Raw genomic sequence first — 27636 nt, 5'->3', positions numbered from 1 at the left:
TTTCAGTCTGAAGGATTTAGAGAAATAGACCCAATTGGTTTTCTCAAGCAGGAGCCTCAAGCTGAACGGGGCCTGGTCTTTATATCAATCTGAGTCAACTATTGACCTTTCCCAGTATAGTGGTCATGCATTCACATTTCTGGTTTCTTAAAGACTCAGTCATACCACAAGTACCTATTGAGCACCACTCTGTGTCAGGATGCACGTTGATTATTTCAAATACTCCTCACTTCCCACTAGCTCCTTCATATAGCCCCTGGAGCCAAGTGGGACTGATGTCTATTTCTCTATCATTGCACCCTAAAACTTGGATTCCAAACCTACATCCCCATTTCATGCCAAGACCCTATTCCTGGAATTGGTTCAAGTTCACTTCTGTATCTTGGATTTGGGGAAACCCAGAGGTCTTCCTCAGAAAATGCTGCCTGGGTAGAGGAAAAAGCCTGTTTCAATGCATGGCCCCACCACCTACTAGCTGGGTGGTATCTGGGCAGTTGCTGAGACTCAATGCCTCATCTGTAAAATGGGAGAATAAATGCTTGGCCTATGAGGCCAATAGGAGGACCTAATGGGGTCTCATGTGTGAGAATGCTGAACTAGCTGGAAAAGGCAAACAGGTATGTTTTCTCTTGCTGTCCTGTTCTGAGCCCTGGCTTCCTTCTCTGAGCTCCAGACCTTCAGGTATTTTTTTTTTCTCACTCACTGAACTTGCACAGCCCCTACAAGTGAGGGGCCAGCTGTCTTTTCTTTATGGATGAGGGAAATGACACTCAGAGAGGTGCAGAAACCTGCCTTAGCCACATGGCCAGTGAATGACAGGACTGAGAAAGAGGCCCAGGTCTGTCTGGCTCCAAGGTCTCCATCTTCAGTCTTCAGTCCAGAAAACTCTGGAAATGTCATATTTACCCTTCTGCTCCCCAACCCCTTCCACCAAGATGCCTGTACTTTATGGAGCTGCTACCATGAGTTCCCCAAGGCGGGCTAGCCATTGTGATTCCTGGTGAATGGACTTTCTCTTGGCTCTGGATCCTCAGAGCTCAGAGAGGAGATGGGGGTTTGGTGAGAGGGGATGAGATCTTGCAGGAGACAGGGATTCCAGGAAGGGGGACGGTGGGGGGGAACAAGGGCTCTAGATGGGGCTCATGGAGGGTGACAAAATTTCTGTGAGGGGGGGACAAGAGCTTGTTCAGGGACAGACTGAGAATGGGAGTATAAGAAGAGACTGGAGAATTGGGACTGAATGATCCCAGGGCATGGGGATCATTGAAATTCCCTCTCCCTGCCATCTCTCTCCTGCTAACAGAGGAAGTGAAAATATCCAGGGGAATGCTGAGGCATGAGGCTGAGGGGAGGCGACACAGCAGCCTCCTCCCATCAGTAGGGCCGGATCTAAACAAACCCAGCCTCCCACAGAACTCTGGCCCTGGGCTGTCCCAGCCAGGAATCAGAGGAATTCAGAGAGACAGAGACAGAAGGAACAAGTGGCTGCATGAGGCAGGCACTTGGAGAGTGGGATCAAGTTTTGCAGGAATTCCTAACCCATCTTGGAAGAGGTGGCTGCGGTCCAGTGTGGGCCAGGCGGCATCAGCCTGGTGCCTGGAGTCTCCACATTAGGGCCTCCCTTCTAGAAGTGGCTCGCGACTGCTGTCTCCAGGGGCCTTCTGATAAGGTCTTACTCCCTCTCTCCTGCTCAGCTCCACTCTTGAAATTGAAATACGGGCTGGAATTCACTGCACCCCAAAAATCATGGGACCCAGGATAGGTAAGTCTAGATGACGTAAGGAAGGGGCATTGGGAGGGAGTCTGGGGGCTATGTTCCCAGTGTGGAGGGTGAGGAGGTTGTAGAGCCAAAATGGGTAAACTGGGGTGAAGTCGGGTGGGATGGGGGGCTTGGCGTTCCCCATGCAGAGCCAGACATAAGGAGATATAGTGAAGGTGTATTGAATGAATGAGTGAATAACCAAAGGGGCAGGAAGGGATACTGTTTGCTCAGCTGGAGGCAGGGAACCCAGCCTATGCTCCCTGATGACACAAGGATGTTGAAAGGGCGGTGCAAATTCAGGCCACTGAGCCCCTCACCGAGCTGAGCCCTGTTCTCCCTCTGAAGTAGGCAGAGATACAGACAAAGCAGAGAAAAACACAGATAAAAGTGTAGTCAGAGACAGAGCAAGTCCAGAGATACGCAGTCAGACAAAGGCTGGGACAGAAGGGCGACAGGACAGAGGAGAAGACAAAGACCAGCAGGTGTCTGCAGGAGCATGCAGGGAAAGGGAGGGAGGTCAGCCCCAGAGAGCTGGCTGCAGAAGAGACAGGGAGAAGTGAAGAGAAGCAGAGATCATGTGGGAGAGAGAACCAGAGACAGAGACAGGAGAGAGACAGGAGAGCTGCCACGAAGAATCTGAAAGATCAGCAGAGAAGAGAAACAGGTTCAGGAGAGACCTGCAGAGCCAAGCCTGGAGTGTGACTGAAGCACCACGTGGAGACGGTGGCGGTTCTGTGAACAGAGCACCCAGTTGAGCATTTCTTGGGCAGGCAAAGGAGGAGGAGGAAACAAAGGGTTCTTCAGACGGGGTGGCCCTCCGGGCTGGCTGCCCTGTGGTGATCACTTCTGGCCTCTTTCTAGCTGTCTGTCCTCCTCCAGCTGTGTTAGCCTCACCCCCACTCAGGCAAGACTGAACTTGCTCCCTGTCTCGTGCACGAGACAGTAAGGGCTTCGTGGGCAAGCTGACGCACCTGGGGACCATGGCATGGCAGGAAGGGTGGGATGGATGCTTCCTCTAGGGACCTCACAGGAGAGATGGCAGTGAGATCAGAGTTGGACGGATTGGTTTGGAGATGGGTCACTGACAAACCAAATTCCCCCTCAGCCTTGGCTCATGGCAGGATGGGAGGGTTGGTGATCTTATAGGTATGGGAAGAAACTAGAGACTTTGGCTGTACTGCGCTTGCCCCCTGCCCCACTGTTATTCTGACCCCTGCAGGGCTCAGTTCTGGAGTATTCTCTAGCTTCCCCCACATCCCACACATACAGCAGGAGGCTGACCCCAGCATCTACCCACTGGGCCACCAAAAGTCTTGCTTCCTGAGCTCTAACTTAAGCTGAGAGGCTAGTCTTCCTCCATGCTCTCTTTCTGGTCTGAGGGCACTCTGAAGGATGTGGGAATTCAGGTGGGGCTGGGTACAAAGCCTGGATCCTGGGAAAAGAGCAGGGACCAGCTTTCCTGAGGGAGGGAGGCAGCTCTACCAGCCAGGGGCTGACACACAAAGAGCAGTCAGGGTCAGATCTGGCTCTTGGCCTAGCCCCACCACCAACTCACCACATGTCCTTAGGCAACACGCAGAGCTTCCCCATCTGTGGGGGAGGAGTTGGAGAAAATGATCTTCCAAGGCCATTCCCATTTTGTGGTTTCAGAGGAGCCACTTTCCTACTTCTGCCCCTTTGCTCAGCTTTTACCTCCACCAGGAAGGTATTTGTCCATTTTTCTTCACCCATTCTGGTGAAATTTGCTATTTTCCTCCTTCAAATTTGCCAACTCTCCAAATGCCAACTCCTCCAGGAAGCCTTCCAGACCAATTCTCCCAGCTGGAAGTAACCTTTCTCATATATGCTGTTTCACTTTTCTTTTTTGAGGTTCATCTTTTCTTGTTCCTAATATTGTTTCTGTTGCTTTTGAACCCCCCTGGGTTCAAAGTGAGCCAATCTAGGGCAGACAGGTAGGGCAAGGGAAAGAACCAGCAGTCCTGGGTTAAAATTTGAACTCTGTATCACTGGCTTTATGAGAATGAAGTGACAATCTCTCAACCTTTCTGATAGTTGAGGAAACAGATGCTCAGAGAGGGCAAGTGACTCACCCAAGGTCACCCACCAAAGGAGCAGCAGAGTGGGGGCCAGAACCCAGGTTGTCTTGATGCCAAAGCTCTTTCCTTTCTCTGCCATTACCCTCAGGGCTCCCACCTCCCTTCCACAGACCCCACACTAGTGAGACTCCACCCATTTGGGCATTTCTCCACTGGTTCCAGACAAAGCAAACTATTCTCTGTGCTAGTGACTGGGGAGTAGGCAGGTTTGGGGATGATTATTTCATCCCAGGCTAGGCCTTGCCTACTGGGCCAGATCTCAGGCAGCTGTGAACCAGATGTCAAGCTAGCCTAGAGCCTACAATTGGGTGCCAAGCATTCAATGCCCAGTCTGCTTTCTGAGACCCACTGTCTCTGTGCAGTAGATGGAGGGGGTTGGCCAAGGTGGTCATTTGGTCTCTTCCTGTACTGAGAAGCTCAATCTTCTGTGTCTGCAAGGAGTAGTGCAGCAAGGGTCTCTCTGTAGGGGAAGAGATCTCCCCATCAGTGTTAAGGGAGCCTGGCTATTTCCAGGGTGCCAACTTGAACTTCAGCTGTACCCTGGGGGTCAAGAAGAAGCAAAGACATAAACTTGGTTCCAGCCACCCCTCATTTGCTACAGCCCAGAGCCCTAAGCACTAATGCTTGAAACAATGGAGAACAATGCCAGTCTCACCAGACTGGGGGCTCCCTGGAGGTGGGGCCACATTTGATTCCCTTCTTGAGGGCCCAGATCTGAGCACAGGCTGGGCAGAGGCGGGGCATTGGGAAAGTCACGGTACATAGACTGTCCTCCTTCACTCCATGCCTCCCCCCATGACATTCCTTCCTTCCCTCCAACCTGTTGTGAAAGCCTACTCTCCTTGAGGACAGGAGACTCATGATACGGAGTGAGGTTGGGTATGATAGGGCTCCAAGGAGTAAATGTAAGCATGGAGAAATGAGCTGGGACTCACGGTTGGGGGACCGAGCATGGCCAAAGTCAGTGGCTACCTGTCTCTGAGCCTCATGCTCAGTGTTTTAAGCTGAAGGAGACCGACCTGAATTCCGTGGGCTCAAGGCTCACCCTCCCCCCAGGCCCTCCTCATTATTTTTAAGGTCATCTCGGGTTCAGATAGGATAGCCAGGGCCAGAACTGGAAACAGAAAGTCCCAGCACAGAGTGCCTGACCCAGCTTGGAAACCACCAGAAAGTGCTTGGCCTCCTCCCCCACCCTGCACGGATCTCCTTCAAGAAGCAACAGCTGGAAGGCTTGCAGTAGCTGGACCTCAAGCATGCTATTGTCCTCCCAACAGACCACCCAAAGCCCTGCTAGCAGGAATTTCCCAAAGATGGCAGCCAAGCCCTTCGTGGCTTTGACTCTTCCTCCTCCAGGACCCCACCAGGCCATGCTGGGAACTGGAGCACTAAGGGGGCCCACTCCACCCCCACCCCAACCTGGGCACCTCCTCTCCAGGCCCTGGCCTTCCCTTCGCCCTCATCCAGCTTAGCTGAATTCAACAACCATGTTTTTAAGCTGAGCCAGGTCTTGAAAGATAAGAAGTGGTTTGCTGGGGAGGAAGGACACTCCAGGCTGAGGGTACAGTACGTGCAAAGGCTGAAGGGTGAAAAGAACAGGATGAATTTGGGGAAGGGCAAGCATCTACGGGGCCAGAGAATAATGTTCGCTAGGGGTGGGTAGATGAAGCGGGAACAGTTCCTGGGGGCCTTGCCCTCTTGAGGCTGAGGTGTCGGTACTCACATGTTGCAGATGGGGTGGGAAAGGAGGAGGGGGCTAACTGTTGTTGAGGACTGCAGTGTACCCCGGCACAGCATTTTCCTTCAATCCTACAAATACGCCACGAGACGGGCACTCTTCTCTCGCTTCCAGAGAAGGAAAATGAGGCTTACAGGGGTTACATAAACTGCCCTAGGTCACATAGCTACAATGTAGCAAAGCAAATATTTGAATCCAAAGTCTTCTGACCCAGAGGGTTTCAGCAGGCACTTGACATGATCCCTTGGGACACAGGACGGGACAGGCTCTGCCCTAGGGAGTTCACTGCTTAATCAAGGGGACATAAGTAGTGCAGGAGACTGACCAGCCCTGTGGCCCAGAGCAAGGGCTTAGGGAACTGGCCCAGGAAGGGGTTTTATGGAAGGAAAGACAGCTGGTATGGGCTGCAGGAGCTAGGCAAGAAGGACCAGCAAGCCGAGGGAATACAGAGCAAGGAGGTAAGAAGGGCTCGACGCAGGGGTTGGCCACACTGGCCTCCTTCTACCCCAGCACTTCCAGAGAGAGCTGTCTGCCATTGTTATGAGGGACAGATTGCCCCATACTTGCCGCGGGGGATATTTCCCTTCCCAGGCTTGGGCTGTGGGGGCTGTGTGTGCATTAGTGCTGGAGGCTGGTGGATTTTCCAAAAACATCTTGGCGCCTTTGGAACACTGTCCCCTCCCCTGACCTTGGCATCTGACCACAGTTCCAGGGCGGGTTTCTCTTTCGCTCTGTTCTCTTCAGATGGGGCACATGGCAGAGGCGTCTCACTCTTACTGGGCAAGTTGCCCACTTGTGGTTTCTGTTACCTTCTCTCCACTCATGTCTCCAGACAGCCAGAGATCTGGCTCCAGCCCATATCCCTTCATGGGCTCTCCTGGAGCCCGTGGCCTCCTAGGCATTTCTCCCTTGGTGCCCCCTGGCCACCCCAAGCTCACCATGGCCAAGGCTGAGCTCACCACTCAGTACCACCCTATAATCCTGGCCTTCAATGTTGGCACGTCCAGATGCAGAGCTGTGCCTCTCCCCACTCCACCCCTGCCCCCAGGATTTCTCAGCCTCCTGCAACCCCCATAGCTGATTTTCCATGAAGTCCTGCCCATCCTACTTCCCACTGTGGTACCTTGGCTTGTTACTCTCCATTCCCACTGCCACTACCTGACCCAGGCCCCAGAGTCCCTTGCTGCTCTGGACCCCACCCCTGCCTTTGCCCTAATCCCTGCCCACCGCCTGACTTCTCCACTTTCCCCGCAGAGACATGGAGGTCTTCCCAGGAGGCCAAATCGGACCTCATCCTTGGGCTCAGAACAAAGCCCAGCCCTACAGTCTGGCATTCAAGGCTTGTCAAGTCTGGCTCCTCCAAGCGCTCTAGTCTCACCCCCTCAACCTTGGCCCCGGGGCTCCAGCTTTGTCAGACTGTTTGTTCCCTGAGCATTCTTTGTGCTTTGATACTTCTGCCCTTTTCTCTGATGTTTCTTCCTTTAGGAAGCTTTCCAGAAACTTGCAGTCTAGGCTGGGGCCTCTGCTCTGTTTCTGTAGGCTTGAAACTCCTTGTATCACATCAGTGAGCACATTTCACTGTGATTCTGTGTTAGATGTCTGCCTCCCCCCCACCGCCCCCCGCCCCATACATACACTGGGGGCTCCCTGAGGACAGGGACTGGGGCTTCTGGCCTCTGGGTCCCCAGAGGCCTGCCTCAGGTTGCTGTCAGGATGTGTGGAATAAATCTTCATTGTGACATCTAGAACCAGCAGAGACCAGTTCTTCCCATATGGTGACCCTGGGCAAATCATAGCGCTCTCTGGTCCTGTTTCCTCATTCCTCAAAGCGTTAACCTAGCCCTGGCTTCCTGTCCAGTGGACTCCCCAGGCCCAGTGTTGCTGTGAAGTCACAAGCAGGTCAAGAGAGTCCATCAAACAGATGAGACAGACACCCCCCCCCCCCCCCCACTAAAAGAGACTCCAACAGGGCAAATTGCCACATGCAGGCCCAGAAGCTTGGACCAGCTGAGTGTTGGCATATGAGAATGTGGGCCCAAATATTGCCAGATCTGCTAATCTTTCAAAAAGAAGCAAAAAAATCTGGAGTTTATGTCAAGTTTCCTGTTTTTAAATGTTGGCAACCAGCTGAAAAACACTGAGAAAGCAAGCATTGTGCAAGCCCCCCAAAATGTCTAGAAGTCAGATGTACCCCCCCAGGCAGGACTGCCATGTGCCGCACCACTCCAGAGGGCACCATTCACTTTGTGGTGCACAGCCCATACAACTGTACATGGGCCTTTGGCCAGGCCCTCCCCATTGTAACCTCTGCCCTATACTCTATCTCTGCTAGTTCCTTTGGTGGCTTCGGCAAAGAATGTGGAGGAGAGAACTTTCGTTCTCTTGCACAGGGAAGTTATTAGGAAAAAAAAAAAGACGTTTGAATGCAGCTGGTGAGATGGGTTGGGGAAAGGACAAGAAATGGCAGAGGGAGGTATCCAGAGGGGTCTGTATTGCTTCAAGGATCAGAAGGAGGTGAGAGAGTGACACCAGGGCTGAGTCTCCCACAGGAAGGAGTATGAGTTATTCTGGGGCCTGGTGACCACACCTGGGAATAGATTCCCTAGTGAGTTCGGGGCAGAGGCTGACGAAATTGCTACTTGTGGGACATCCTGATATTGACAAAGGGTGTTATCCTGTGTGACCCTCACACAGGCTTCAGAGACAAGGTTTAGTATTCCTATCTTGCAGAGGCTCAGTGAAGTCTACTTGCTGGCCCAAGGCCATACTGGGTCTAAGTGATCTTTGATCTTGCTCTCTCTGCTGGAGACAGGCTCTTTCTTGAGAGAAAGAGTCATTGCCCTGACCCCACCCCCCCTTAGTTCTCAGGATGTGGGAACTGTCACATTTCTCAGCAGATCCCTCCTGGAAGTTCAATTCTGGGCCTTGGTGATGAGTCCTGAACTCCCACCATACTTAGGTCCCCCAGAGTATAAGACTTAGATCCCCACATGTCCCCCTTCCCTCATTATGGTTGCTGTTGGGGGCCCAGGAGTCAGATAGATCCAGGTTCTGGTCCAGGCTTTCCCATTTACCAGCCCCAGGACTCTGGGTAAGTTGCTTTCCCTCTGTGCCTCAGTTTCCTCCTCTATATCATGGGGTCACAATAGCTGTCTCAAAGGGTTGCCTGGAGGATTGGTGAGGGAGCCCAGCCTAGCCAAGCACAGCACATAGTATTGCTTGGTCTGTGATAGCCCCTCAGACAAGCTCCTCTAAGTCCCTTCTTGTAGAGGATTAGGGTGAGCCAGAGAGCTGAGTCTCCCAGCCTCCCAACTTTCCAGCCTTCCTGGGTTGAACTTTTTCTGAATTCTCAAGTTCCAGATGTGGTAATGTTCCTTGCAGTCACAAAGCAAGTCTGGAGGCCTGTCGGGAGTTTGTGTCAGGATAGACAGCTAACGGAAAGACTGGCTGCCTGATGGGGAATAAAACAACATTTACTGAACATCTGCTATGTATTGTATCCATGATGGCTCCCCACATATTACTGACATAACCTGTTGGTAAGACCAAGTTTACCATGATAAGGGATAATACCACTTCTCAAAGCTTTGGCACGATTCAGAGTGGGGAGGCAAGGTCAATATTTGTTGGGAATTGAAAGTTTGTTTTAAGGCAGGTCCTTTAGTATGGGGAGGGAGGTGGAAGAGGGAGGCTTGACTGGGATTGGGTAAGAATCATGATACAACAGTTTGTTGGTGGAAACAGAAGATAAGGATTTTGTGCACAGAGATTCAAAGAATCAGAGGCACACACTCTGTTGATGGTTTCCCTTGAAGAGTCAAGCAGTCTTTCAGGAAGTTCTGTAATGAACAATCAAGCCATTTGCTTGAGCTGGTCAGTCTGGGAAGAGTAAGAAGAAAAAATGCTAATGAAGACAGTGGAATTGCAAGGTCAAGTTAGTGCAGACCATAAGATGTGGTTCCAGGCTTTCAGTGTCCAGGCTAAACATGGGGTGGAAGGATCTGATTGTCGGTGGGTGCTTTGTGTGCTGGGATGTAGGGATTACAGGCCCTGTCACAGATGAGAAAGCAAAGGGGCCACTGGTCCAAAACCACACAGCAGGATTGCAGCCAGTGGGGATTGAAACCTGGGCAATTGCTTCTAAAGCCAGTGAGTGTGCATGGAGGGAAGGGGTTCAGGTCCTCAGGTCTTGTGGTAAATTGGGGCCTGGATGAAAGGGAGAGACAATCTAGGGATGGAAGAAGGAGGTGTTAACTTGGAGGGGTCAGGTGCACATGGAAGGGAATGGGTTCAGTTTGACCTTGTGGCCTCGGAAGCACTTGAAGGTTATAAGGAGAGGGGAGGGCAATCGTCCTCAGTGGGGCCTACTGTATCCCAGGCCTGAGCCAGCCCCCCTAGATACCTCACTTAGATGAGGAAACTGCTCAGATGTTTCCTCTGAGATGAAAGGGCATGTCCAGACTCACACAGCTGCCGGTGGCAGAGCTGGGGTTCGAGCCTAGGTCTGAGGACTTTGAAACCTACACTCAGCCCCACACCTGCCTGGAATTTTCTTTTTTGCAGCTGGGAGGTGGCTGGAGGAGGCCAGACTTTGAGCCTTTCCAGCAAAGAACAGGCAGAGAAAAGTAGTCCTCTCTGTCAGGCTACTCTCTGAAACCTTCGTCCCGATCACCATGGATCCAGCTGGTGTGAAGAATACTGACTCTTGTCATGGAGGGGGCAGCGAGACCCCAAGCCAGAGCCCAGAGGCTCTGCCTCTGCCTTGCAGACATTCAGAGTTTATCCTTCAGTGAACTGAAGGTCTCTGACAGACATTCAAGGTGACTGTCTGACTGGCTAGCTAGCTAGTTTAGCTTGTCTGAACAGACAAGTCTTCTGAGAGACAGCCAGACCAATGACTTACCAGCTGATGGACATGAGTTGGCCTGTGCGTGGCCAGCCATGTAACCAGCTGACAGACACACAGACCCCTTGCCTGCCACTCTAGGGGCATGGGCTCCAGCCCTGGGAACCACCTGGCCTACCTAAAGCCCCCAAACCTGGTTGCTCACCTGGGAGAGAAACAGACTCCAATTTTTTCCTGGAGCCTGACTTCCTGCCTCTCCCCTCATTCCCACAGGATACCCAGTCCCAGCCCAGATGCAACTCCACAGCTGCCCACTCTTCTGTCAGGGATGACCCCTGACAAAGTTTTCACCGGATGGGAAGGTCCTCAGAGATGTCACATGAGGAGGACCTACTTTTCTGGTCTCAGGATCCTCCTGTCGAGCGGAGCTTTGTCCTTATTCACAGAGCTGGACTGTTTCCTGCCAGCTCACTCAGAGGCCTCAGCCCACAGGAAGAGCTTGGAGAGGTCTGGCTACCTGCCTGACCAGCCCCGTTCAGTGTTCAGTGATCAACTGACCACCCTGCGCACTAACTGGTGGCTGCTTTCAGATCCCAGGGGCCACAGCTTCCCTCTACTAGACCACAGGAAGGTGGAACATTCTAAGCTGGTCCACTGATCTTCTGTCCCCCTCCCTCATCCATATCCTGGACTTCTTTCAGAGCTGGGGCTCCTGGTCAGCGACTTCTGCCCGCCCCCCAACTTAGCTCCAGCCTCATCATCTGGTTGGCCTGACCCCTTGATGTTATTGGGTGGGCACTGGCCCCTTTCAGGTGGCCTGGTTAGGCTTGGTTGGGCTCAGACAGAGAAGAGCATCTCCCCCTCATCCATACTGTGCAAGGAACATGGAGTGATGTTGAGGTTAACACCTGGGCTTGAGTCCCTGCACCAACATTAATCAGCAGAGCTAGCTACTTCTGAGCCTCTGTCCTCGTCAGATACAGAGATAACGAGAGCACCAAAGGCACAGAGCTATGGAGAGGTTTGCATGCATGTGAAGGCTGAGTTGCATGTAAAGTGTGTAGCCCAGAATCTCTGCTGTAGTAGGTGACCGTCTATGCTGGTGAGTGGAACCAGGGCTTGCAAACGTCCTATCAGCCTCCTCTGGGCAAGTTCACCTGGAGCCCCCTCACCTCCTTTTCTCCTCAGTGACCTCCGCAGAGCCCATCCCACCCCCACTTCACTGGGCCAGCCCCTTATCTCCTCCCGGTCAGGTGTCACTTTTGTTTCAATATCTCCTTGTTTCCTCTGAATACTTACATTCCCCATCGGGACTCCTCCCCAGCCACACACACTTTCATTTCCTCAAATTCCTCAAGCTATCTGAATAGACATTTCTCCAAAGAAGATAAACAAATGGCCAAGAAGTAAGTGAAAAGACTCAACATCATTAGTCATTAGGGAAATGTTAATCAAAACCATACAAGATATCACTTCATGCCCACTACGATGGCTATCCTCAAAGAGACATGATAATAAGTCTTCACAAGGATGTGGAGAAATTAGAACCATCCTATGCTGAGGGTGGGAGTATAAAACAGCGCAGTCACTTCGGAAAACAGTTTGGTAGTTTCTTAAAAAGTTGAACAGAGTTGCCACATGACCCAGGAATTCCGTTCCTGGCTACATACCCAAGGGAACTGAGAACACATGTTGACACAAAAATGTGTACGATATATGAATGTTCACAACACCTGATACAATCCAGATGTCCTTCAACAGATGAATGGATAAACAAAATGCGATTTACATCCACAAAATAGAATGCTGTCCAGCCATAAAAAGAAAGGAGGTACTCATATGTGCAACAACATGGAGGCACCTTACGCATTACGCTACGTGAGAGCAGCGAGGCGCAAAACAATTACATATTGTACTATTTTGTGTATGTGAATTTATATGAAATATCCAGAAGAGGCAAACCCAGAGAGCCAGAAAATAGACTAGTGGTTGCCAGGAGCTGGAGGGGAGGCAGGACTGCTAACAGGTATGTGGTTCTTTATTGGGATGATGAAAACGTTCTGGAATTAGTGGTGATGATGTATAGCTTTTTGAATATACCAAAAAGCACTGAATTGTGTACTTTAAAAGGGTGAGTTTTATGGTATATGAGTTATATCCCAATTAAAAAGAAATTCCTCAGGCTCTCAGGTACCTCGTGTGAGGAGCACAAACCCTTGGCTGTGGTGGTTCCAGGCCTCTGTAGCCCCTCCCTGATTCTGCCTTCTGGGTCTGGAGATGGAGAGTCCCTACCCCCCTACCTGGGTCAGAGGTGTCCTGAGTCCATTTCCAGACTCTAGAAGGAGCTTGTTGAATGAGGGGAAACTCCTGCCAGGTTGAGAAACATAAGAAACAATGGAGGAGGCTTCCGCAGGAAGTGGGGCCCCAGGAAAGGAGGAAGGCCAAGGTGGTGGGGGTTTCCATCTAGGTGGAGGCATGGAGTCTCCCAAGGCTGGACTTCAAGCTCCTCACCGAGATTAAACATCAGGAGGGGCGCCTGGGCTCAGGTCATGATCTCATGGTTTGTGGGTCAGAGCCCTGCGTCGGGCTCTGTGCTGACAGCTCAGAGCCTGGAGCCTGCTTCAGATTCTGTGTCTCCCTCTCTCTGCCCCTCCCCTGCTTGCACTCTCTCTCTCTCAAAAATAAATAAACATTAAAAAATTAAAAAACAAAACAAAAGAACGTCAGGAGGCCCCAGGAGATGCCCTTGTGGGGGTTCCGCTTTCCTCTCACTGCAGTGAGTAAAATGCTGACATGTTACCGGTTTCCGTGGAAAAACCCAGACATGCCTGGTGGGGCCAAGGGTCCAGGTTCTAACCATAGCTCTGCTTCCTGAGTCATCACAACACTTGGGGAGTTCAGTTTGTTCAGGGTGAGGGAGGTAGTTAAATGGGATGACCTCTGAGGGCCATTTCTGCACCAACTAGCAATATGGTTTGATTCATGAGTTAGAGATTGGGCTAGTTAGCTCTATGATTACATGCAGGGTGGTGCCCTGTGGGGGTGTTGGTAACTGTTTTGAACTACTCCCAGGAAAAGCCTTTACCTGACCGTGGACCAAGCCTTGACCCTGCACCTGACCCCGAACCTGTGATCCCACACCGAGCCAGACAGACCCACAGCCACTCAGCCTCTATGAGCACCAATGTCTCACAGCAACAGGCCCAAGGGGGTCTAAGTCTGCACATTCTTACTCCTGGAGACCTTGCTTGAAACTTATGTAGTGTGGCCAGCAATGCCTCCCTAGAAGGAAGGTTTATGTTGGGAAAGGAATGAAGTCACTGTGAGATAGGTGGTTCCCGTTAGGATCTGGCCAGCATGGGCACGTGGGGCACATACCCTCTTAGGAAGGGCCCTCCCATCACTGGGACTCAGGGAGGCTGAAGGTGCTCAGACTCTCAGATTCTCACCAACGCCTGGAATACCTTGGGCGACCTGAGTCAGGGACATCCTCTGGGATTCCATCTCTACCCTTACCTCCTGGATGTCTATCCCACAGGTCCAGTGGGTGAGGAGCCCCGGATGTCAGACAAGGACACCAAGGCCATGATGAGCACAGAAGACATACCTCAAGGCAAGGCCAGCCCAAACTCTCAGGACTTGCAACGAAGTGTGTTCTATAGCATCAAGGTATCTCTCAGGGCCTGCCAGGAGCAGGGGTGTCCGGACCTGGCAGAGAAGGCCGTGTAACTCCAAGCAAGCTGCTGCTTTTCTCTGAGTCTCAGTTTCCTCGTCTGTAGAATGGGTGGCTGTGAGAATCAAAGGGACAATCTACCAAAGCATTTAGCTTAGTTTTGGGCATGTGTTCCCTCCTTCCTGAGAAGAAAAAAGGGCTGCCCCGGAGGCAGTGGAGCACCAGTCTCCTTGCCTCCCCATGTCCCTGCAAGGAAAGAGAAGGACCCCAGAGATCCTATCTGTATGAATATCGGGGAGCTCTGGCTCCACCAAGGGCAGCCCTAAAAATGCAAGTGACCCCTGGGTGCCGGGGCCTGTGCCGAGTGACGTCTTGTTTAGTCCTCGCAGTCACCCTGAGTGGCAGGGATGACGTCCTTGCTGTGTGCAAGAGGAGACCAAGACTCAGGAACAGAGAGACTGTTTTTAAGCTCTGGAATAAACACCCTTCTTTGAAGCAAGTTTTCCTTCTCCTGGGAATACTGCCAGTTCACCAGGAGGGAGGCCAGGCTTTTAGGGTGGAGTTGGGTGGGGTGGGCAGTTTGGGGATTCGGTGTGTGCACGTGGTCTCCCAGAGGAGCTCTAAGGGGAGAACCGGGTGGAGTGAGGAGGGAAGGATCCGGGAGAACTTCCCGGAGAAAGGGGACAGGGTGGTGGAATAGGGAGGACGGTCCAGTCTAGCCCAGGTGGGCTCTGAGGGTCAGAGTGACTCCCATCATTCTTGGCCCCACAAAGACCCTACTCTCAGTCATGTGGGTCTGAGGTGGCACCCAGGACAGCTTGTGTAGTTTTTAGGCCTGTGTGAGAAGCCATGGGCTACTCCAATAACTCTCTCTCTCTTTCTCTCGCCCCTCTTGTTCTTGGCCCTCCCGCCCTTACTCTCTCTCTCTCTCTCCTGTGTGTCTATCTCCTCTGACTCTATTTCCCCATCTTTATTCCTTGCTCCGCCCTTCCCCCAACTCCGTCTCTGTCTCCCAACCACCACCCTCTCTAACTGCATCCCCACCTGTCTCCCTGCTGCCCCGCCGGCTGCCACCGCCTTGGCCCCTCCGGCAGTTCTTCGTCCTGTGCCACAGCCTGCTGCAGCTGGCACAGCTCATGATCTCCGGCTACCTCAAGAGCTCCATCTCCACAGTGGAGAAGCGCTTCGGCCTCTCCAGTCAGACCTCAGGGCTGCTGGCTGCCTTCAATGAGGTACTGGCCCTGGAGCAGTCACAGGGGTGGGCGTTGAGGGCGACTCTCACCTGGCCTCCTCATCCTCCTCTCTCACCACCCTGACATAGGCCCTTCCCCTCCTGGTGCCCACAGGCGACCCCATTACAGCTTCCTCCCCTAAGATGTTCTCCTCAGCCAGCTCCTTCCTCATGTTCCGGTAGAGAAACTGACCTCTGCCTCCCTGTAACGTCAGAGCACTGGCAGTCCTGCCCTCGGGGGCACTCTAACGGGGGGTATGGGGTATTTTAGAGCTAGTCAGAATTCCCGTGTCCACCCACTCTCCCTTTGGTTCCTTTACCTTTCCAGGGACCTGGCTGTTGCCTGTCCCAGGAAGGACTCAGAGGAAGTCACTTCAATAGTAGAGGGAGAGATTTAAATTAGATCAAAGGCAGAACTGTGGACCAGTGGGTGGTGGGGGAAGGGAGCCATACCATGGGATGAGTGTCTCCTCAGAGTTGCCCAGAGATCCACAAGTCTGGGGCCGACAGCCAAGCGATGAGGAGGGGACAAGCTACTTTGGGGGGATTTAGAGATCAGGGTCCAGCTGTGCCCCAGCCCCCCCCTCCACCAGATGTTTTCCACCTCAGAGAAGGGCCACTGTCCACAGTACCCTTTCTCCCCTCCCCACAGCAGATTTCTGCGCAGTTGTCTCCCCCTGGGGTGATGTGTCACATTCAACCCAAGGCCTGCCGACTACACGGCACCCTCAGATATCTCTCAGACCCCACCTCCAGATGTCAGAGGTGGGAAGGAAAGGTCACTACCTAGCTCTGGGACCTTAGGGAAGCCACTCCACCACTCACCCCACCCCCCCAACCCCCCAGAGCCTCAGTGTCCTGTCTATAAAATGGAGAGTGGCTACCTTCTCAGACTTGGTCCACCTACCAACTCTCTTGCAGATACTGCCTCACCCCCCCCCCACCCCCCAGCAGCAAGGAGCCTGGGGCTCAGGGCGAGTGTCACAGCCAAAAAGCAATGGGCAGCACATTTCAGCTTCTGGTCGTAGAGCCTGCCCCATCGCTGCAAGCTCTCAAGTCCCCTCCAGTGCCCACATCCTAAGTTTTTTATTCTAAGGCTTGAAATTCCAAGAAATTCTTAGTCCTCTTTTAGATTTTATTTGTTTGCCTCAATTGTGATATCCCAGAAACTTAACAACCCTTTCCTTAACTGTCCCCCCTCTTCCGTGTTCTAACATGGGGTCCAACCCATTTTCCAGAATGAAATTGAACTGCTAGCCTTGTCTGCTCTGCCCTCATTTCTCTCCCCTAATGGGACAGTGGGGACCCTCCTAGGGGGACCCAGAATCTGTATAAGAGGGGCCCAGATGATTCTCATTCAGCCAGCTAGTCCTTTATTCGGATGGGAACCCCAGATTGGTGACAGAAGTGAGGGTGGTGCTGGCCTGTGGCAGCTCTGCTCCATTCGAATGGGTCCCCTCATCCCTCGGCAGGTGGGGAACACAGCCCTGATTGTGTTTGTGAGCTACTTTGGCAGCCGAGTCCACCGGCCCCGACTGATCGGCTATGGGGCTGTCCTCGTGGCCCTGGCAGGCCTGCTCATGAGTCTCCCACACTTCATCTCGGAGCCATACCGCTACGACCGTGCCAGCCCCGGTAAGACCAGGAAGGGCTGGGCTGGAGACGTACGTGAGGAGCTGCATTACCATGCACCAGGGCCCATCCCCAGGCCCGTTGGTCAGAACGGGCATTTTCTGTTCCTCTCCACTCCCTCAGTCCCAGTCCGGGTGGGTCCTTCTGGCAGTCCTGGAGAGTGGGGTTGTCTTGGGGCGAGGGCTGAAACCCTCTGATCCTCTCTTAGTGAGGGCCTGCTTATATGTCACTGTATTTTTGAGGTGGGGTGAATTACAACACAGCCTCTGTCAGAGCCTGGCACGTAGTAAGTCCTCGGGAAATGTTTGCGAAATAGTAATAACGGTGTCACATACCACTTATGGTGTACCAGACACTGTTCTGAGTATTTAGGTGTATTCATGCATTTATTTAGTCCTCACAAGAAGCCAAGATGTTAATGAAAGAATGAATGAGTGAATGAACAAATTAAAAAATGAAAGAATTTTAGAGAGGAGTAGTGAAGCCCCTGTTTAGCCCAGTGAGATTTTGTTGAGGGCCTATTGGACAGATAGATGCCCGTCCCTTGGAGAACAACCTAAGAAGCCTGAGCTTTATTCCTTCTCTCTCCCATCCACCCATGTATTTACCCATCGATCCCTTCACCCCTCTACCCATTGATCCATTCACCCATCTATCTACCCTTCGATGCATTCACCCATCTAACTACCCACCCATCTATCCACCCTTCCATCTATCCATCTATCCATCATCCATCCATCCATCCATCCATCCAGTGGTCCACCCAAGAAACCCTTCGTGCTGCAGACTTTGTGCCAGGCCCTCTCAGGGGACTCAGTATTGCCTCCAGGGGGCTCCCAGTCTGAGACAGGAGACGGGCAAAGAAAAACCCTACAGTGTGTCCCTTGTGTGAGAAGGGAAGCACAGGGACTGAAGGAGCCCATGCCCCAGCCAAGCATCATGGAAGGCTTCCAGGGGAGGAGTGTCTCAAAGAGCATCCTTCCTCCCTCCCTCCCTCCCTCCCCTGCCTTCTCATCAGCTCACATCCTGGGGCTCCCACTCTGTAGCACCAGCCCTAGGAAAGAGTCCAACTCCTTGGGAGTCAGCCAGAGAGAGCCACTAGAGCCCTGAGTGGACTGTAGTGTGGGGGAAGGAGGGCATTTCGAGTGGAAGGAACCACAAGGGCAATGGCAAGGGAAGTAGAGAAGTAGATAGTGTGCATGAAGAGCTCAGAGCTGTTATCTAGGCCTGAGTGGAAAGCGGTCAAGAGGCTTGATTGGAAGGCTGAAAAAAAAAATTTCTGTGTCCAGAATTTCCACTTTCACAGAGCTTTTTCTGTACAGAGTCATACACGTTCTTCTTCATCCTCCCTGCCATACAACACCCCTCTGCCACAGGAGCCCTGTGAAACCCTGAGTAAAGCCTTCTCCTGCCTGAGCCTCAGTCTTCGATGAGAGACTAGGCTCAGTGACCTCCGAGCCCCCATCCTGCTCTGGTATTCCAGGCTATTTCATTCACTCATTCTTCACCCAAAATAATTAATTTATTGTTAATACTTATGTGCCAGGCCCCTGATAGGCACTAGGGTTACTAGGGGTGGCCAAAGAAGACAGGGCTCTATGACAATCATCACATTTAATGGCTAGTAGGTGCTGTGTGTGGGCACCACTCACCACTCTTAACATTTACAGCCTTATAGCAGGTATTCTCTCAGTAGCCCATTTTACAGGTAAGGAAACCAATGTTCAGAGACAGGAATTTCCCGAAGGCCCACAGCCAGTGGAGCCATGACATGTCCAGGTAGCTTGGCCCTAGAGTCCCTGAGCCACTGAATTATTGTGCTTCTGAGTTTCTGTAGAATTTCCATTCTAAGAGACTCTTCTGACAGATGAGGAAACTGAGGCCCAGATGGGCTGAGGGCCTCTTGTCAAAGTCTCCCAGTCTTCTACCCAGGCAACCTTGGTTGAAGGTCAGGGTCCTTGACCCTGGTTCACGTGGCTTTTTCTCAGAGTCCTGGCTTCTATAAAGGGCTGGGCCTGCCACAGAGAGAAAGCCACTTCTACACCCACATTTGGGATAATAATAGCATGAGGGTCTCTTTAAGTTTGCTCACCAAATATTGGTGAGCTACAGGGAACAACTGTCTGGTACTAAATTAAGAAATTCCCCTTTACTGAACTCTGCATCTGTGTCCTGAGCTGACACTGAGCCCACCCAAAATGAAGGCCAAGGGCACTAGAGCCCTCCACAGTCCAGGCCCAGCATCCCTCCCCTGCCCAGCCCTGCCCTCAGCCCTGGCTTTGCCCCTCACCCTCTGTGAGCCAGCCATGCTGAGTTTCTCAAGCCCCTGGGTTTGCATATGCTGTGACCTCTCCCTGGAACACCCCTTCCACCTTCTCTTTCTGGAAAATCTTGTTTGTTCTTCTTGGCCTTGTTCAAACTCTACTTCCTTTGACAGCTCCTCCCTACCCAAGAGCCATGGTCGCCATGGTATTTCTCTATACCTCTGCTCAAAAAGGTGGCATAGGGTGGTTTTAGGACATAGACTCTAAGTTGAGCTTCCTGGGTTCCAATCTCAGCTCTGCCTTTGCCAGTTGCTGCCTGAGCATCAGTTTCCTCATCTGTACAATGGGAGTAATGAGGGCGACCATCCTCTAGGTTTGTTGGGGGAGGGAGTCAAATGATTTATACACACATCACTTAAAATGCTACCTTGCATCTGGTGCATGCTCTGTAAGTCTTAGCTATTGCCATAATATTTGTTTATCATCTCTTAGTGGACATGCCACAGGATTTTGAGGCTTCTCTGTGCCAGTCCAAAACCTTGGTCCCAGACCCAACCCCAGCTCCCTCCAACAGCAGCTGCTCAAGCTACACGGAGACCCAACATTTGGCTGTGGTGGGGATAATGTTCACGGCACAGACCCTGCTCGGCGTGGGCGGTGTGCCCATTCAGCCCTTCGGCATCTCCTACATCGATGATTTTGCCCACAACAGCAATTCGCCCCTCTACCTTGGTGAGAACCGGGGTCTGAGGGAGGGCCAGGCTCAGAGGAAGGGGGATGAGAGGCCCAGATAGGGGCTGGGCATGAGTCCCTGACCTCTGCTCCATGTGACCAGTAAAGGTCCGGAGAAGACCCAGAGTTTCCTGGGCCTAGCCAACTGCTCTTGCCTATTAGAGACTGGGCGGGCACTGATCTGCTGAGGGAAGCCAGGGCCAGAGGAGACTAACCCAGCCTTTGTGTTGCAGGGATCCTGTTTGCAGTAACCATGATGGGGCCAGGCATGGCCTATGGGCTAGGCGGTCTCATGCTGCGCCTTTATGTAGACATCGACCGGATGCCAGAAGGTGAGCCTCAGCAGCGCACAGTTGTCCCTGGGGGCACACAGATGCTAGCTAGCTTATGGATTGCTGGTCTAATAGGAGACAATGAGCCAGGGGACTCAGGTTCAAATCCCAGCAACCCCACTGACCTTGGACATGCCTCTTAACCTCTCTGAGCCTCAGCTTCTTCATCTTTGAGATACTCTCTGTCCTGTCCACCTCCCAGAGCTGTAATCAGAATCCAATGAAAGCTGAAGATAAGCTGTAAAGCGCCATCAGACAGGGGAATGGAGAAGCACGCAGGAGAGAAGTTACCTTGGGCCTACCTCAGATGGAAACTTACTGGGTTGACCTCTAAGGACCCTTCTAGTTCTGACCACTTAAGGGTCTGGGAACCTGTGCCAAGGGCACCATTTAGGGAACCTCAGTCACTACTCCAGGTAGTAGCTGGGGTGGGCCAAAGAGTAGGTTGGAAGCTTGGCCTGAAGGCTCCAGGAGAGGGCAGTGGTAGGGGTCCCCGTGCTCTGGCACCCTACAGGGAATAGGAGAGGATTCCTTTTAGAACAGGTCACTGTGGCATCTCAGCTGCCTGATTGTCACATCTAAGCAGCTCTGAGCCCCAACCTATGCCTTCCTGCTCTGAGCAGCTCTGAGCCCCAACCTATGACTTCCTGCTACTCAGAAGTCCCATCCCTCACCTGGAGATTTTCAGCAAGCTCTAGAAAGCTCAAGGTCACACACGTATGAATGGATGGACACGCAGATGCTGCTTCTTGTTCTCTGGTTTTTGCACAAGGGTGCCTCCAGGACAGGTCTGGGCAGCTCTGAACAGGTCTCACTAGGAATAGCCCTGCCCCACCTTCCTCTCTTCTAGAAAGCTGGGCCCAGGAGCCAAACGTGAGCTCTGGTTATTGTCCTTAGGTTTCCCAGATACGCCCCAGTGCCGGGGAAGGGGGGTGTGTGTTTTCTGGCTCTGTTGACATCATCCTGGCAGATGTGGCACCTTCACAGGCAGATGTGGTGTTCCTGTGGACTGACCTCCCTACACTTTCTCTATGGGGGATTTCAGGGATGGGCGCGGCGTGTCTGCTGCAGGCGCAGCTGGGTGTGTGAGAAGCGGAGGAGTCAGGGAGATACGTGTGCTGACGCTCGCCAGGCTGGCACAGAAGCAGGGGAAATAATAGGTGGAGGAGGGATTTAGTGCAAAAACCAACTTCATTCCCAGCTTTACAGATACATTTGCTGAGTGCCAGTTGTGTACTCTGGCCCCTGGCCAGGTAAGCTCAGGACCAATCACCTGGGAACCAGCCCCGCTCATGGGGTTGGTGTCATTATGCATCTGTGTCTTTATAAAGTGTTTGCGGATGCTATAGCAATTGAAGGAGGAGGTATCTGACTCAGCCTTGAGGTCAGGGCTTGGATGGGGGATGTGGGCGTTCCAGCCAGGAGGCACATCTGGAATAGTCTAGTCCTGATTACACCTGGGGAACTTGTTAAAGGTAAGACTCCTGGGTCACCTTCCCACCCCACCCCGTGGTAGTTTTAAGTTGGTCTTGGGTATTTTTGACAAAAACTCTGGTGATTTTGATGAGAATCTTGTGCTGAGAAGCACAGGAGTAGCCCTGACCATAACTTAATAATAATAATAATAATAATAATAATAATAATAATAAATCACAACAGTAACAGTAAGATGAGGAAGATGAGCAAACTCCTATACATCACATACTCTGTGCTGGCACTATTCTAAATGCTTTACATGAGTCAGTTTCTGTGATTCATCACCTGTGATATAGGACTACTACTGTCTGTATTTTACAGAGGAAGACACTGAGGCACAAAGACGTTAAGTAATTTGCCCAAGGTTGTTATGTTAGTAATGGGAATTCAGACTCAACGGTCCATTTCCAAAGTCCATAACATCGACCACTACACCCAATGCCTGGGTAGTTGAAAAAGCTGAGGTCCAAGAAGGGTCAAGGTCAGATGCGATGTAACTGGCAAAGCCACCACTGAAGCCCAGGTCCCCTGACTCTTGGTCCAAGTCACCTCACGTCTCAGAAGCCAGTCCCACGATGGTGGGATCCTGATCCTAACATCACTATGGTCTTCTCTTTCAGGTGGTATCAGCCTGACCTCAAAGGACCCCCGATGGGTGGGTGCCTGGTGGCTGGGCTTCCTCATCTCCGCTGGTGCGGTGGCCCTGGCTGCCGTCCCCTACTTCTTCTTCCCCAGGGAGATGCCCAAGGAGAAGCAGGAACTTCGCTTTTGGCGAAAGGTCTTGACGGTCTCAGACTCACCTGTCAGCAAAGTAAGCCCCCTCCACATCCCCACCCGAGTCCAGGCTCCAGCCCCACCCACTTGTTCTCCTTTAGAACCTTAAACTTCATCCCTCCCCAGCACTGCGCTTCACAACTTGCAAATCCATTCCTGTCCAGGCTCCACAGCATCCGCCTACAGCCCCACACAATGAGTATGTCCAGCCCCTTCCACAGCTGAGGAGGTTAGGAGCCAGAGGAGGAAATGACCTTCCCAAGGCCACAAGGCCACTGAGGGCATCACTGGGACGAGAACCCCAGCCTCTCTGATCCCATGCCCTGTCTCTAAACACTACACTTTCCACCTCTTTGCTCATCACTTCATGGTTTTTGTGAGTTCTAACCGTGCTGTGCCAGAGTAATATTGAGAGCTAGGGGGAGGGGAGAATGGGTCGGAGGGTCTGAGAAGACTTCTCTGAAGGGGTGGAAATTGAGCTGGACTTTGAAGGATGGTGGGAGCCTAGGGAAGGGCGTTCTAGGTGTGGACACAGTAGGTCAAAGAGTTCAGCTGTTGAAATGAATCTGGCCTTTTTAGAAGCAGTGAGGGGACAAACACACATTGAGTGCCTCCTCTAGGCCAGATGTCAGGCCGACACTGGAGCTCAGCACATGGCCTCTACCCTTAAAATAGGCATGGCCTAGTGGGGACAGAGATTCATAGATAAGTAACAAGCCATGAGGTGCTGGAGGACATCTCGCTGAAACCCCTGCTCGGCTGTGGGGCAGGTGGTCTTTCCTCAGAAGAGACCCACTGGGCAGATCAGATGACTGGTCGGGGGGCCTCCCTGTTTTCCACAGACTCGCCAACACACGAGGCCCTAAAAACAACACATTGGCTCCAAAGTACAAAAGAAAATGACAAAATAGAAACGTTTCATAAAAGTTCAATATACAAGTAATGTCAGCTTGATCAGGTTTTCTTTAATACTCACACACATTTCATGACATTCTGAAAATCTGTACATTTGACTTTCTTGTTTCCCAAGTTCTCACACACACAACGTTTCTGTGACCAAATGTGTGGAGTTCTTCATGCCGATCAATTCTCGGCGATACCCACAAGGTGTCCCACTCAACCCTGACACTGTCTACTTGGAGGTAGCATCTGATCCCACAGGTTAGGGCTCAGACTCACAGTTGAAGTCCCACTTCATTTGCAGACAATAGGCTCACCCCCTGGTTACCCACAACTTCTGTCCTCCTTGGCTGCAAATCAGGTTCCCACAGCCCCCTTCTTGGATTCCATGATTTTCTAGACTAACAGCTCACAGAACTCAGGAAAGGACTTACATTTACCAGCTAATTATGTAACAAGGGATATGATAAAGGGCATTGCTGGACAGCCAGATGAGATTACATAGGGCAGGGTCTGGGAGGGTCCCCAATGCAGGAGCTTCTGTCCCTAGTGGAGTTGGGGTGTGTCACACTCCTGGCACGTGGATGTGTTCACCAACCTCAAACCCCATACTATTAGGATTTTGTGGGGGCTTTCTCCATATAGACATGATTGTCCTTAACTCCATTACCAGCCCCTCTCCCCTCCCTGAAGAATTAGGGGTGGGGGTGGAGGGCCTGAAAGTTCTAAGCTTATAATCATGGTTTGGTCTTTCTGGTGACCACTTCCCATCCAGGAGCCCACTGAGAGTCATCTCATTAGAACAAAAGATGTTCCTCTCATCCAGGAAATTCCAAGGGATTTAGGAGCTTGGTGATAGATGCTCCCAGCACTTAGGAAATTATACAGATCTTAGGGCTCCATGTCAGGAATTGGGGTCAATGAATAAGTATTAGAAGATTCTCCTAAGCACTCTTATTTACAAGAGTTTTAGGAGCTCTGTGTCAAGTATATATATATATATATATATATATATATATATACACACCACACATATATATTTGCTTATTTATGTTTATATATTTCTTATTAGTAATTGTGGAGAAATCACAATCATAAATTATTTGTTGCTAAGTAGTTCTAATTTCAAAGAGATGATTTGTAAAAAAGACTGTTGAATATTTTGCAACAAGAATAATTCTATTTCATGAGGCAGGTCGGTGCATTTGAATATGCTTGCTGTGATGTGGGCAAGAAAGTTTGGGCCTTGGAGAGAGGGCTGAAAATGTCTTCACCTAGAAAGGCTAGAATTTAAGCCCAAGTCTGTCTGACCCCAAACTTGGCTGTTCTATGGCCCTCATGACCCATCTCCCTCTGCCCCCACCAGCACCACCCTCACCACCACCACTGGATCAGAGGGTATATACATGGAACACCAACGAGAATTGATATTAGAACAGCCAATAGGGGCCAGAACAGGAAAGGCCTTGCCTGCCAGCTTCCAGAGCAGCAGGCAGCCCTGAAAGGAGGGTAAACAGGGGTCCCGTGGCTCTATCACTAGGTTCTAAGCTGAGAAAGGGACAGAGGAAGTGTGTGGGCATGGCTGGGGGTGGGGAGACTGATGCAGCAGCCATGGCTGCGGTCCAGGTGGGAACCGGTGCATTGGCAGTGAGGCAGGCCAAAGGGAGGAGTCCAGGAGCCTCCCAGGAGGGAGACAGCTTGGGCCCCGATGCTGCTTTGCTATGGGGCATCCAGGATAGTGCAGGGCTGGGCTGATGCTGGGCTCAGAAGCAGGGGAAGGCAGGCCCTGCAGAGGGACCAGTATCACGGGAAGAAGACAGCTTGAAATCACAGATGGCACTTACTGGTTCTGCCTAGCTCAGGCCAGAATTTGAACGAGGTAAGGATTCCTAGAACTTGGAGGTGAGTTCTTAGAAGTAGGGGTAGTCATAGAGAAAGAGAAGAACCTGGGTTTTTGGTTATGGGCAGTCTCCAAGTTGGGCCTTAAATCTGAGCAGAGAATAACCACTTGAGCCATGGGGTGGCATCTGTGGGAGAAGCAAGGGTGAGGCATGTGTCAGTTGTGTGACCTTGAGCCAGTCACTTCCCCATTCTGTTCTGTCATGGAAGACACTGAGGTTGGATTCCTGGAGCAATATTCTGTGTGCCTCGAAGTCTAAGAAGGCACAGTTTTTGGAGTTGAAGCTGCTGTGATGCAGGGATTTGGGTTTTAAGAGCTGCATCTCTGTGATGCTTTGAAACCCTGGCTCCCCGGCTGTGAACCTGTCTGGCTGTCTGGATTCATTCTGTCAGCACATTGGGGATGGGGAGTGAGGAAGGAAGGGGGTGAGAGGTTCTTAAAAAAGAACCGAAGGCTGAGAACATGATGATCTGCTTCCAGCAGCTCTCAGGCAATAAATATTGATGTGGGAGGAATTGTTCCCCCGCCTCCTTGAAGCTGCCTTGGCCAGCTCCGCTCGCAGTTACTCAGACTGGCCCAGCCCACTCAGGCCACTGAAGAGGAGGTAGATGGACGAAGAGGAAGGGCCCAATTAGGCAGAACTGGCAGCCAGAAAGTCCAGGCCCGCAGACATGGGAAGTGTAGCTTCTGTAGAGAGCGGGAACAGGCAGGGGGGAAAGTGAAGGGAGGCTATTTCTCACATCCCTTCAAGCATCTTCTCCCAGGCTCAGGGGTCCCCTAAATATCCTCCTATAGTAAATGCAGTTTTTAAAGGTGGTGTGATGGTATGTAATATAAGGGTCGTGTGACCCGGCGAAGGTCTCTGACCTCAGTCTCCTTATCTCTAAAACGGGCAGAAGATTGGACAAGGGTTTACCAGATTCAAGGACGTCTTCTCTAAATGGCTCCCTATCTCTGGAGCAGTACATGAGCCCTTTCCCTGTGGGAGAAAAGGGTGCCGTCCACAGCCTCTGCCCCAAGAAGCTCTCAGGTAATGAAGGAAGGCCAGACTCAGACAGGGGGATGACTGACTGACAGCTCAGGTTTCTCCAGGGTCGGTGCTTAGAGTTCTCTGCCTACAGGGAGGGGAGCATGAACAGTCTCCACAGAGAAGACTATAAGATGGTAGGTGGGGGAGGCTACACGGACGTGAAGGGGCAAAAGCTCTGCTTTCCTGCCTTTGATTCTGCCCATGTGTCTGTGGCCTCCTGGTGGCTACCAGACATCCTTCTCAAAGTGAACCAGGGCAGGTCTTACCTTTCTGCAAGCCACAGTGACCCTGTCTATAACCAGACAGTCTCTAAGTCAAGCCCCAGGACTCCTGGAAGATGGCTCTCTAGAGCCTGTGGAGTAGAAATGGCCTCTCAGGGGCCAGCAGGTCATCCAGTCCCATTAGGACCCCATTCAATCAGCAACACTCCTTTGCCCTCCATACCCTCAGGTCCCTCTTAGTGCCTACCCTTGGGTCTAGGCAAGGGGCTGACAAAGGCCTCATCCTTCGAGATCCCCTGTCCCTGCCCAGCCTCTGAGCACCGCTGGCTTCTGTCACCTTCTCTCGGTTCCAATTTCCCAGGAGTCTCCATGTCTGTCATTCTAGGCTGTCTCTCAGAGTCTGGGATTCTAATATTATAAAGTTCTAAATTTTGTATTTCTAGTAAAGATTCTCAAGTACTTGTGTTCTATTATTCTAAGATTCTATGCCTCATATGGTCTGTGACTCCAAAAATTCATATTTCTACATGGTTACAATTTGGGCCTATGAGTCTAGGAGTCTGTGAAATCTGTTTCCTCCCAATTGTTAACCTGATGTGCTTCTTTGGGAGAATGGTCAAGGATGGGGACAGGAGTGGGCAGTGGCAATGGCCCTTAAAGCCTAGGACTTACGGCCAGCTAGGAGGCTTCTGTTCCCTTTGGACTTTGTGCTCCTTTTACAGCCCCTGTGAGGTCCAAGGTGACTTGTGTCTCTCTTATGCCTGGTACCTCTCCCTTGCAGTAACTGCCAGCAGCCTAGGCTGGCTCATGTCCCTAGCAACCCAGGCCTTGTGACTACCCCACCCCCACCCCTCCTCAACTCTCTAAAGTAGACGGTCTTGTGTGATCATCCAGTTCAACCCCCACTCTATCTTACAGATGGAGGGATTCAGGCCCAGAGAGGGTCAAGGTTGTTCCCAGAGCTGGACCAGTACCACCCCACCTTGCACCAGTCTATATAAGGCCAGGCCTTGGCCCCAAAGGGCTAACGTG

General features: G+C 51.8%; 1 protein-coding gene across 7 annotated transcripts in view; it reads left to right on the top strand.

Annotated features, from left to right (window-relative positions):
* The first annotated feature begins 1424 nt into the window (after positions 1-1424).
* SLCO2B1 (solute carrier organic anion transporter family member 2B1) overlaps positions 1425-27636 on the top strand; it is a 48850-nt gene continuing 22638 nt past the window's right edge. Inside the window, exons 1-7 of one of the 7 annotated variants that reach the window (XM_045038723.1) lie at positions 1425-1762; positions 13978-14108; positions 15207-15344; positions 16816-16978; positions 19732-19971; positions 20205-20303; positions 22400-22590. In XM_045038723.1, the coding sequence (XP_044894658.1) occupies positions 1747-1762; positions 13978-14108; positions 15207-15344; positions 16816-16978; positions 19732-19971; positions 20205-20303; positions 22400-22590 (978 nt within the window). In that variant the 5' untranslated portion in view covers positions 1425-1746. Of the gene's footprint in view, positions 1763-5764; positions 6052-10952; positions 11542-11856; positions 12466-13975; positions 14109-15206; positions 15345-16815; positions 16979-19731; positions 19972-20204; positions 20304-22399; positions 22591-27636 lie in introns of those variants that run through there. The other 6 variants (XM_006936923.5, XM_019811813.3, XM_045038722.1 and 3 more) reach the window with 6 other exon arrangements.

Source organism: Felis catus, chromosome D1 (assembly GCF_018350175.1).
Source record: "Felis catus isolate Fca126 chromosome D1, F.catus_Fca126_mat1.0, whole genome shotgun sequence".
In the NCBI taxonomy this organism is placed as follows: domain Eukaryota; kingdom Metazoa; phylum Chordata; class Mammalia; order Carnivora; family Felidae; genus Felis; species Felis catus.
This window is presented reverse-complemented; position numbering and strand designations above follow the sequence as displayed.